We start from the raw sequence: 12,044 nt of genomic DNA on the forward strand, positions 1-12,044 counted from the left end.
ATCCATCATTTCCAGATAAATGGTTTGTTATTTTTCAGGGGTTTTTTTGTTGTTTTGTTGGGGTTTTTTTCATCAGAAACCAATTGAGTGAAATGGAAACTGTTGTCAGATATATTTGATAGATTTTGTTGGGGTTTATTTCCAATTAGGCAATAATTCCTCATTTGTTTCAATTTCATTGAGGGAACTCAAGGACAGAATAGGCAGGGACAAGGGTGTCTGGAGTGCAAGAGGTCCTTTTTCTGTTAAAAAAATTGCCACAAGAGTTGAGTTTTGTGCAAATGTAATGGAGTATTTCTTTTTTATTTAGATTGAATTGACAATCGCAATTGTAAGCAGCAAACATTATTCCTGCTTGTTGTCAGGCATTAACTCCAAATGTTAAATTAGCAGTAGTAATTACGTGCTGAACACTGTTTTTTTTCCCTCTCTGGTCTGCTCTCTTTCAGGCCATTACTGTGGCACTACTATGCCATATCCTATCACTTCTTTTGGTAATGCCTTGGTGGTGAATTTCGTCTCCAACAACAACATTACTGCCAGGGGCTTCCATGCCACCTATGCTGCATCGTCATCATGTAAGTTCGTATGGCAGGTGCTACCTGTCCTTATGCCTCTGACTTTTAAGAAAAAGAGATCCTTTACCTCTTTTTCTCTCTGCCATTTGATTTTTGAACCTCTGCTGTTACCCTTCCTCTTTTTGGCCAAAATCTCAGCAAGTTCATCAACAAGCTAAAGAACAAAGAGACAAGGAGAAATGCATTCTTGATTAGCAAGTGCTCTATCTCTATCAAGCTTTTTTTTGTTTTGTTTTGTTTTTTATGCCATCCTTTCCAAACCTCTGCTGTCTCTTTCTTGTTGCAGCCTGTGGGGGTACTTTCCACATGGACAGAGGAGCTTTCAACAGCCCTGGTTACCCCGAGCCATATCCGCCCGACAGCGAGTGTGTCTGGACAATCCTCAGCTCCCCTGGCAACCGGCTCCAGCTGTCCTTCATGTAAATGCATTGCCAGGGGTTATTATTCAGCCATTAACAGACCTGAAGGAAGGATGCTCTGTGTTTATTAGGAAATGTAATTACTGAGTGATAAAGCTGAAACATATTTTTAGAGTAACTTGGAAAGAGAACACAGCAGGGGTTAGTGGCAGCTTGCAATCAGTGTTTCCCTGTCTTAGTCATTGCTTATATTAAGGCACATACAGAATTATATAAATAGGTGGTTTATTATTTGAGCAGCATGGGATGCTGAAGAAGCCGGTTCTTACTCACTTATAAACAAGAGGAAACTTAGCATCTCTCTACCTTTTTTTTTTTGTGAAGGACATTCCTACAATGTAAAGATTCATTTTCTTGTTTATTTTATAGCTGATTAATATAAAGGGCCTAGATATTCCACACTTTGTAGGGTTATGTCCTTGGAGGGATCTTGATGCATTTATGAGGTGGGCTGAGGCAAATTCAACAAAGTCAAGTGCCAAGTCCTAAACCTGGGTCAGCGCAATCCCAGATATGCCCACAGGTTGGGCAGAGAAGTGATTGAGAACAGCTCTATAGAGGACTTGGGGGTGATGGTTGAAAAATTCAACATGAGCCAGCAGTGTGCACACACAGCCCAGTAAGCCAAAGGAATCCTGGGCTGCATCCAAAGGAGTGTGGCCAGCAGGTCGAGGGAGGATTCTGCTCTTCTCTTTTGCTCTCCTGAGATCCCACCTGGAACACTGCATTTTGTTGTGTTGCCCCCAATGTAAGAAAGATATGGAAGCCACAAAGCTGAAAAGAGGACTGGAGCACCTCCCTTGTGAAGATGGGATGAGAAAGTTTGGGCTATTCAGGCTAGAGGAGACAAGGCTGTGTGGAGACTTCTTACCTACCTTCCAGTATCTGAAGAGGGCTTACAGGGAAATGGAGAGGGACTCTTCATCAGGAACTGTAGAGACAGGACAAGGGACAATAGCTTCAAACTGAAAATGGACAGGTTTGGATTAGATGTTAGAAAGAAATTCTTTACTCTGAGAGTGATGAGGCACTGGAACAGGTTTCCCAGAGAAGTTGTGGATGCCCCAAACCTGGCAGTGTTCAAGGCCAGATTGGATGGGGCTCTGGGAAATCTGGTCTAGTGGAAGGTGTCCCTCTCCATGGCAGGGAGTTTGGAAGTACCTGATCTTTAAGGTCCCTTCCAAATCAAAACATTCTATGATTCTATTCTGAGATTCTAAAATTGATGTTAAACTCTCCATAATTTCTCCAGTTCAAGCAGAGGAGCTACAACAGGAAGACTATGTGATGGAATTTTGTTTTCCCTTCAGTAAACTAACTTTTCTTTGAACACTTCTGACAGGAAAGTCATGTGGAGAATAATGTGGATCCTTTACCAGGGCTGTTATGTTGTTCTTTACCCGTGAGGTAGATTTCTGAGCCTCACCGTTTCCAGGCATCAAACCGTGGCTGCTGCCAAGAAAGAGAGCACTGACCTTTAGCAAATCTTACCAAGAGTGAGCAGGAAAAGAAAACTAACTCTGAAACCTGCATTTGCAGTTAATCAGAACAAAAGCAAATTTTTCTGGTAACAAACTCACTGCATAAGGCACAACATGTTAGGCATGTACTGATCCACTAATGCAATAAAAAGGACATTCTATTCCTCCACTACTCACTGAAGCAGAGAAAAAGCACTACAGCCTGAAAACATTTTCCAATATGTTTTCCAAAAGCCTGAAAACACTTTTCAAAATGCTACAAAATAAGCAGTAACCTTTAAGAAACAAGCAAAAATTCTAGTGTGAAGCAGAAACTTTCAGTGGAACATATATTCACTTACATAAAGTGACACTGAGTAGATGTTAATTCTTTTTCTTCAGTTACACATAGCTGAAAGACAAGCTGAAAATACTGGAAGGCATGGGGTAATTGTGTTAGAAAGCACTATTTGTTTTATTTAATTTAATGTTAGGGAGTTATAAAGTTTTGTTGGCATGAGGCATTAATTTTCTTCAGCTCAGTCTGAACTGAAATGTCTATCTTGCAATGTGAGGGTTAGCTTTAAATTGTTCTGAAATATATCCAGATGAGTGGTTGGAACCATTTCACAGCATGGTATGCTGAACACATATGGCTATATTCAAATCTAAAATGGAGAAGTTGTTACCAGAGTATCAGAAAGCACAAATATTTAAGGCATTGGTTATTAGAGGCACTCTCTGAAATCTTTGCTATATATTCATAGCCTGCTTCTGAAAACCATGTTGGCTTGTATAAAAGCATTTCACTTAGAATGATTTTTAGAATATATTTAGCATTCAGCTTGGTGCAATAATTAAGAATTTATAGTTTGATTACTATATCTCATTCCTTTTTATGGTAAAAAGTAGTCCAGAAGAGCTGACAACAATCCTTGTTATTATTTTGCACACCAAGATAGCTAAGTCAGACAGGCTAGAGAAACAGTACTATTTTATAATTCTGGAGAAATTGCTAAGGGATTTCTGACCTCTGAGGTTTTAACTACAACTAAATCACCAATTGTTTTCTCACCACAGAGTGTGCTGAAATAATGCACATATGAAGGGGCTAAAATATTCTCTGCACCCAACACTCACTGGATTTACATTAAAAATCTAGATTATATCTCAGGGCTTTCTGAGTTTCATAGTTGTTCTTGGAGAACCAAGAAATTTTAAAAGGGTTTCAGAACTCTTTAAAATGTGTAACTGCACACTGAAGCTCTGTTATAAAATAAGGGGCTGGAAAATGCGCTGTATTGATGGCCTTGGTAGGTGCTGAGGGTTTTGTTGCTGCCCTTTCTTAACTCTTACAGTAGGATACCATCTACGTGGGATTAATGGCCTGGCAGGCCACACTCTGAGGTATGTGCCAGTCATATGCATGCTAATGCTCTTCTACTGCTATTGGAACAGAGCATTTCAGGTGGAGGATAGTAATGGCTGCACCAAAGATTACCTGGAGATTCGTGAAGGGAGTGATACAGGCCCGCTGGCAGGACGATTCTGTGGCAACTCCTTGCCTTCAAATTATACATCAACTGTTGGACATATCCTGTGGGTCAAATTTGTCTCGGACAGTTCAGGCATGGATGTTGGCTTCAGGGCCACCTTCTCTCACTGTAAGTACATGTAATTTGATTGAAAGCTATTGCTCTTTTATAGTACCTATGAAATTATTCTAAGTGATTGTTTGGCCCTCAAAAGTCTATTAGAAAATATTTGCTGATGTCAAAAAGTCTGTAAATCATTTAAAAAATATTTTGTAAAATATCTGCTGAATGTGAAGGGATGCTCTTAAACATGACAGAACAGAATTTGTGTGCATGTAAGTGTATCATATTTATTAGGCAACTGGAAAATTAAGAAAAAAGTATTTATTTCCCAGCTTTCCATTTTGCTTTTTGAGCAAATCTTCTGGTTTGATCTAGATGCCATCAACCAGGAAACAGAATTAGAAAAAAAGGAAATTAAGCCAATTTATAGATCCAAAATTTCAAGGAGCCACTGCCAACATCAGTCTGACTTGTTGTATGAACAGACTGCTGAAGCTAAACCACAGCCATTTTGATTATGCAAGCTAAACTTCTAATAATTTTCCTTCTTTTGAGATTTAACTCCTTTTCAAAATGAATTATCAATAGTTAAGCAGGCCTCAATGGAGTCAGAACCATTTTTCACCAGAACACACACAGGCATTTAAAAAAAAAAATAAATTCCTTAATGCTTTTGGGTAGAAATGAACATAAAGTAGTCAGAGACAGGGAAGAGTGTAGATGTGCTGTCTTCCTGCTTCTCCTTCAGGTAGACACACATGGCTCAAATGGGTAATTTCCTTCAGAAAGGGGAACACTGCGTCTCTCAAAACAAGAAAATAATTTAATGTGCATCTTAGAACTGTCTGAGACATGTCTTACAGACTTACAGCGCTGTCTGGTCCTGAGTAAATTAAGTCAGATGGGGCCCCCAATGTTTCTTTTACTCTACGTGAATTAGAGGCATTAGCTGTCTCTTTCTTATTTTTCAGTGTATGGAAATGACATTGTGGGAGACAGAGGACAAATAGCTTCCCCCCAGTGGCCCAGAAGTTATCCTCACAATTCCAATTACCAGTGGCGGATAAGTGTTAATGCTTCACAAGTTATCCATGGCCGTATCCTGCAGATGGATATCGAAAATCATCACAGCTGCCAGTATGACAAGCTAAAGGTGATTTCCTTCTGAGAAGTTATTTTATTTCAACCAAGTTTAGTAAAATGGATGAATAGAGAAACATACAAGATGAATGAGAAACATTTCTGAGGATCTGGTGTGGCTTATTGTTTTTGCTGTATTGTCCTTTAAATAATTATTATTTATAGGGAGAGTTACATACTCTTTGGCTCCCTAACAGATATTTCTAATCTGTAAATTTGAAATTTACTAGAAGTAAGTCCACAAAGGTACAATCCTGAATATTACTATTCAAGAATTTCAGGTCAGATACTAGACTGGAATTTGCTCCATTCTGGTTAAGGACAACAGTGATAGTAACATCTCAATGCTTCTAAAAATAAAGTTATTTTAAAATCCTACAAGGAAAAATTCTTTACTTGCACCTTCTTTGCTCTCTATATCAGTAATTTGGCTGCTGATGGTAGAAAGGTGCCTCTTTCTAGTTTGATTGGTTTTTTGTATGCCCCTGTAATACGGTCTAGCCAGGTTAAAAAATAGAATAATGGAATAGTTTAGAGTTGAAAAGGGCCTTTTACAGATCCTCTAATCCAACCCACCAGCAATATGCAGGGGCTTCTTCAGTACAGCACTCATGGTGCTAAGCAAAATGAACAATAGAGAACACAACTTCTTTCTGAACTTAGCTAATATAACACTTAAATAAGGTAAATCTCTTCTTGCTTTCTTTTTTTTTTTAAGCAGTTAATTATCCTTTTTTTATATTTTAAAAGTATAAAAATAAATACTTTCTGTTCATTATCGATTTATTGATATTCAAATGTAATGTTAGTTCAAAAATGAAATAAAATCTTATATTTCATCTCAAGTCATATATTAACAGGATTTTTTTCTCCTAACTCAGCCTGCTTTTCTTTGTCCCTCTGAAAGAAAAATGAGTTTCTTAAATCAGTTAGGCATTTAGTGAGTGCAAATCAGCCTGACCTTTAACCTGACTCAAGGATCAGATCATTAATGTAATGTTATGTTTATTTAATAATTCCTAGCTTTGTCTACTGGACAATTTTACTGGGTGGTAGGTGAGAGGAACAAAATAAGCTTGAAAGGTGGCAAAGGAGAAACACCTTGTAACCAGACAAGATTTTGGGTTATAAATACATACAATGAAAAAAATATTTCTGCATATTTATCTGATAGAACTCAAAATGCATACTTTCCTCAGTGGGGGTAAAAAAGCTAAAGGAAAAAAAGAAAAGGAATTCCTTTTCTTTTCCCTGGATATCATGGGGTTATTTTTACCATCAAGGATAAAAATTGAACCTATGGACTTTTTTTGAAGTGGGATGTCATTCCACATCCCCAAAGAGAAGCCCTGTGATAAGGAATGAGGTAAATTTGATGACTTCCATTCAGATCCTTCTGTGAAAGCTTCACTTTTAACAGTGTATAATGGAAAGGAAGATTTTATTCCCGTTTTATAAGAGAGGTTTCTTGCTAACTTGGATTTATTTAAGGGTCTCTCACTCATTTAAAGAGGATAATTTTCTCCTTGGAAATTTGCTGAGTATGGGGCAGATGAAAATCTGGCTCTGTGAGGAACAGCACTGTTCTTCTCTCTGCAGGTGTATGATGGGCCCACAGTTCATTCTCGTCCTATTGCTACATACTGTGGTGCAGACCCCTCTTCTTTTGCATCCTCTGGCAGTTCAATGACAATCCAGTTCCAGTCAGATTCGTCTGTGGCTGGAAAAGGCTTTCTTTTGGAGTGGTATGCAGTGGACACTTCTGCTGTCACACAGACCATTGCTAGAGGTGGGTTTTCAGTGAGTTGCACAGTTACAAGTAGTGCAACCAGTGATACACTCAACTTTACTAAAAGAATTCCAAACCAACTTCCCCACTAGAGAAAGCATAAGCTATTACTGAGGGAAAGCTTTCAGTGACATTTCAAAATGAAGCATTTTGCTATCTTTTAAAAACAATTTCTAGAGACTCTTAAATATACTAATTTACAGTGTTCTAAAAATAAACATACAATAAAAATACAGGATCATTTTTCTTTACACAGGTATTTAATGATATCTAAACATTTGTTATGCTTTCATGAAAAGTTATCCCTCTTGAAAAACCATTCTAAAACATTGGCCACTGTGATATGAAGCAAGCACAATAACGTATGTTAAACTGTGGTAGATACCCTTAGGTATTTTGTTAGATTTTCCTCAACATAAAAAAGGTCACATCATTGCTGCAGCAGGTGGCACAGGAACATCCTTATGGATGAGGATTTTCAAGTTTTATACTTCCAATCCCAACTGAAGTTGAAGAATTCCTGCATTATTGTAACTGCACACATCATCACTGTGCCTTCATTGTGCTTTGTTATAGGACTGTCATCTTATATTACATGAGGGGTGTACTCAGTTTAAAAAGAGGATGCTTTCTTTTTTTTTGGTCTTCTTGTCCATGACAGGTGCATGTGGAGGGGCTGTAACAACTGAAGAAACACCTTCATTCCTCTTCTCACCGAGCTGGCCAATGAATTACAGAAATCTTGAAGACTGTATGTGGCTTATCAGAGCTCCTGGATCCACTGTGGAATTCAATATCCTGGCACTAGACATAGAATCTCACAGCTCATGCAACTATGACAAACTTATTATCAAAGATGGTGAGAAGCCAATCTTGCCCTACCCTGACAGGATGCAGTGCAGACCCAAGGTCTAAATACATCAAATTCTCATCTCCACTGAGTTTAAGCAATATTGATAACAATGGGAACATGCCCTAGAACAGAACTCTTCCTCTATTCTGAGACATTCTGCTAGTTAAAATAAAATCAGCTAAATCTAGCAGAATATTTGGTGATCTATAAAAATACTTCTAAATCTGTAAGGGATTAAAGGTCTCGAAAAGCACCTTCCTGAAAGTGTGAACCACAGCAACAAACAGGCAGATGTGGACTGATTCAGTTTTAACACTAACATGTTCTTTTCATCTCAGGAGACAATAGTCTTTCCCCAGTACTGGCTACTCTGTGTGGACGAGAACCTCCTGGGCCAATAAGATCAACTGGAGATGCAATGTTTATCCACTTCATGTCGGATGCAAGTATCACTGGAGCTGGGTTTAATGCCTCTTATCACAAAAGTAAGACTCATTTCTCTTCTCCCCCAGATAAATGTCTGCCTTGCTGCTAAAAATGGAGTAAGAGACTCTGGCATTGTTAAGATCTGTCTACAATTTAATTAAGCACACACACATCTAATTTTTCACCTCTCATGAATATGTGATAATAAATGTCTGACTCTACAAAGGTAAAATTTGCTATTTTCCCAGCAATATAATTCAACAAAGCATGATTCAACTCGATCAGTCACTTCTCAGAAGGAAGAAAATCATATGCCTAAGTTTAAAACAGCTCAGCTGAAGGGTGAAAGAATGCTCAACTAAGAGAAGGAAATAAATGACTCAAAGCAGAAAGAGACAAATGCAGAAAGCTGTATAAATTCTAGAAGGAATCTCAGCAATTTCCAGCAACAATCCTCCCACATGAACTCAGGAATGATAACAGATTCCTGTATGGGCCGAGGCATCAAGAAAACGTTAGGGCAGCAGTGGCAAACAGGGGAAAATTTTCTGACTGGCAGCTGGAGTAGATGGCAGTGTTTTTGTCCATGGTTAGAAGCAATGTTCTCAGACAGGGTAATGATAAGACCATGGAAGGCCCTTGACATTGTTGCCTGCTTATTATGTTAAGTCTGAAAACAGTCTCATGGTCAGCAATTTTGGTGTGTGTCATCTTGAAATCTGTAAGCTTGCATTTTGGGAGATCATTCCTCATGTGCATTGCTGTATGTCACTCAGCTCTTCATACACTAATTTCAGCATTTATTTTAACCCATCACCTCTTTTAGGAGACCTAGTTTTTCTCTAAATAAATAGGTGAATATTTGATGCTTTGGGGTTTTTCTCTTTGCTTCAACTTTTATATTTTTTTTTTTATTTTTTTTTTCAGGTTGTGGAGGTTATTTGCACACAAGCAGGGGTGTGATAACATCCCCCAACTACCCTCAAAAGTATTCTCCTAATCTAAATTGTTCCTGGCATGTAGTGGTAAACACTGGATTTATCATTGCTGTTCATTTTGAACAGCCTTTCCAGATTATGAGCGAGGATACTTCCTGCATCCTTGGAGATTATGTAGAGGTGAGATTATTTGCTGGGTCACCAAATCCTCAAAGCTATTAAAGCTACTGAATCTAACAGATTTCAGGGTCAGTAAAGCAGCTCCAGATGTCATGGGGTGCAAACACCAAAGAGAAATATCAAATATGATATTTCTCTCTATTTCATTCTCTCTTTTATTTATGTGCATTAATTAATCACTAGTTTATTGATTTCCCCTGTGGCTGGAAGCATTAAGATGATGTGTGCACAAAGATTGCATTCAAGACCTGTTTGCTTGAGTAACATTAGCAATTTCTGTTTTAGCTGAGGAATGGGTTAGATAATGCTGCCCCACCTCTGGTGTCTGCAAGAGGGAATGGACGGTTTTGTGGAAGCAGCCCCATCTCTACCATGTACACCACCGACAATCAGCTGTTTGTCCACTTCACTTCTGACAGCAGGAATGAGGGTCAAGGATTCAAACTGAAATATGAGGCCAAGAGTCTTGGTAAGTCTAGGTAACAAATTCTGCAACTTATATATATGTAACTTGGAGTTTGTCCTCTAAAAGGATATTTTTGTTCTAAGTCCCAGCCCTGATAGAATCAGATGTCTGAAAAATGTCTTGCAGTGCATGACTTCTGATCTGGCACTCAGATTTCTCTTTTTTAAAGAGTGTCAGGCTCAGGTCACTCAAGATATTAAAGATAGATTTAAAAAAAAAAAAAAAAAAAAGAGAGACCCTTTAATAGGGAAGTAGCATCTACAGGTAGGAAGAGATGTTAAAAATTCATACAGGAAAGGAAAAAACTCCTGGAAACAAGACCTTTATTTTGAACATTTAGTACCCAGTGCAAGTGCTAAGTGAAGTTAGGAACTTTTCAGGGTAGTGTTTCTAGAAAGGTGGCAACATTTCTCACAAGTTTTACTCCCAGCTGAGAAAATAACATTAATTGCCAAAGCTAACTTCTTTGAAAGAATGAACAAAACGGAGACCCACGTCCCAGGAGGAAATCACAAACTTGGCATTTGCAGTTATCCCACTGTGATCATAACAGACACCACTTGGCACACCTAGAGACCTGTTAAACACCATATCTAAGCAACTAAGGCAGCCTGTCAATCAGCTAAAATCTTTAAGTGCTTTATTGCTGCCTGCTTTCCCTACTGCCCCAATGAATTAGCATTACTTCAGAGAATTCATGAGGGGAATAGGTGAAGCCGTACAATAGCATTTCTACCCCTTCAGTTTCTGGAACTTGAGTAAATCCCTGGGTTAAACCGGTATTGCTAGAATATAGAGGGGGTTTGGGGCAGAAAGGTTCTGGTCAAAATAAACATATTTTTGTCAGGTAAAGAACCTGAACAAACCTTCATGTTTGCTCTGACTGGCATTCCTTACACATTCATTATCTCAGACATTTCAGTTCTTGGAAAATAGAAGCTGAGAATGATTGACAGAAATATTGATAGATCTGACTTGTGGTCTTCTTAGCTCTTGGGAATTTGCATAGGAACAAGGCAAGAAACATGTTTTCTGCTTGTTTTATAAGCAATCCAAGGAAGAAGTAATAGCAGTTTGAAATGAGGAGAATTAGGTAAGCAGGAGCACAGGAATGTAGGATTCTACTGCATTAAAATGTTTTCCCACAGCAAGCAATAGAATGCATTTGTTTTTTGATATGCCTATACGACATCAAAAAGAAACTGTGTTTGAATATAGTGATAAGTCATATTTTTGATGCCTCACCCATTTCCTTTTCACGTTGTTTTTTATTGGTGATTTTTCTTTCCCAGCCTGCGGAGGCAACATTTATATCAATGATTTCAACCCCAGTGGATATACATCTTCCCCCAACTATCCGAGCAATTACCCTCCGCATGCTGACTGTGTCTGGACCATAACTGCTCCCAATGGACATGCAGTAAAGCTGCAATTTGAAGATCAGTTTTACATTGAACCTTCACCAAAGTACACATCCACATTATTTTGCCTATTTTTCTTCAGAAACTCCATTCTTATTTGTCTTTCTCTGTTACTTTCTCTAATTCCTTCCAGAGAACAAACACTTCTATTTTATAATCGAATGGGGTTAAATTTTTGAGAGATCACTTCAACTATCTGGTCACTGGTTTACATACCTAGGACATTGCAATGCATAAGTATGACAGAATAAGTGAAAACATGCATGATAGAAAGGTGCTTTCTGTAAAATCTGCACCCTGTAGTCCTTCAATATTCAGATTTTCAGTAATTTGGACACTTGGGTGCTTTTAAAGCCAATGGATTGCCGCCACGACATTTTGCCTCCCTCCTCCATTGCTTGGTGGCTGGTTTGCTTCCCTTCCACATTTTGCTTCCCTTCCTGAAGCATAAAACAATTTTCCAGCTGATGTAGCTTCATTGATAGGAGCTGGACCACTGTAAGGGAAAGGTGAGCCTTGAAACATGAAACCACGTTCAGGAAAAATAGTGAAGGATGGAGAATGCCAAAGGTGTCCTTTCTGGCTTCCAGGACACTGCGCCATTCTGAAGGCAAAGCTTACAGTTAAGATATTTTGGGTCTTTGTATGCCCACTGAATTATACCCCAGAATTGAATTTTTATTCCCTTAATCTGTCTTCTTGTCCCTTAATTCAACACTTCTAGTGTGAATTAATAGGGAATATCTGCTGAATTTGAATCCTGACAAAAAAATGTA

The 12,044-nt window shown here is 38.4% G+C and overlaps 1 protein-coding gene across 1 annotated transcript in view; it reads left to right on the plus strand.

Moving 5' to 3' along the window:
- The window catches only part of CUBN (cubilin), a 142,745-nt gene that overhangs the window by 83,856 nt on the left and 46,845 nt on the right, over positions 1-12,044 (plus strand). The window contains exons 35-44 of the mRNA XM_058833158.1: positions 450-578; positions 865-997; positions 3,916-4,121; positions 5,027-5,208; positions 6,795-6,984; positions 7,646-7,843; positions 8,176-8,322; positions 9,191-9,381; positions 9,667-9,850; positions 11,140-11,314. Coding sequence (XP_058689141.1) covers positions 450-578; positions 865-997; positions 3,916-4,121; positions 5,027-5,208; positions 6,795-6,984; positions 7,646-7,843; positions 8,176-8,322; positions 9,191-9,381; positions 9,667-9,850; positions 11,140-11,314 — 1,735 coding nt within the window. The remainder of the gene's footprint in view (positions 1-449; positions 579-864; positions 998-3,915; positions 4,122-5,026; positions 5,209-6,794; positions 6,985-7,645; positions 7,844-8,175; positions 8,323-9,190; positions 9,382-9,666; positions 9,851-11,139; positions 11,315-12,044) is intronic.

Source organism: Poecile atricapillus, chromosome 2 (assembly GCF_030490865.1).
Source record: "Poecile atricapillus isolate bPoeAtr1 chromosome 2, bPoeAtr1.hap1, whole genome shotgun sequence".
In the NCBI taxonomy this organism is placed as follows: domain Eukaryota; kingdom Metazoa; phylum Chordata; class Aves; order Passeriformes; family Paridae; genus Poecile; species Poecile atricapillus.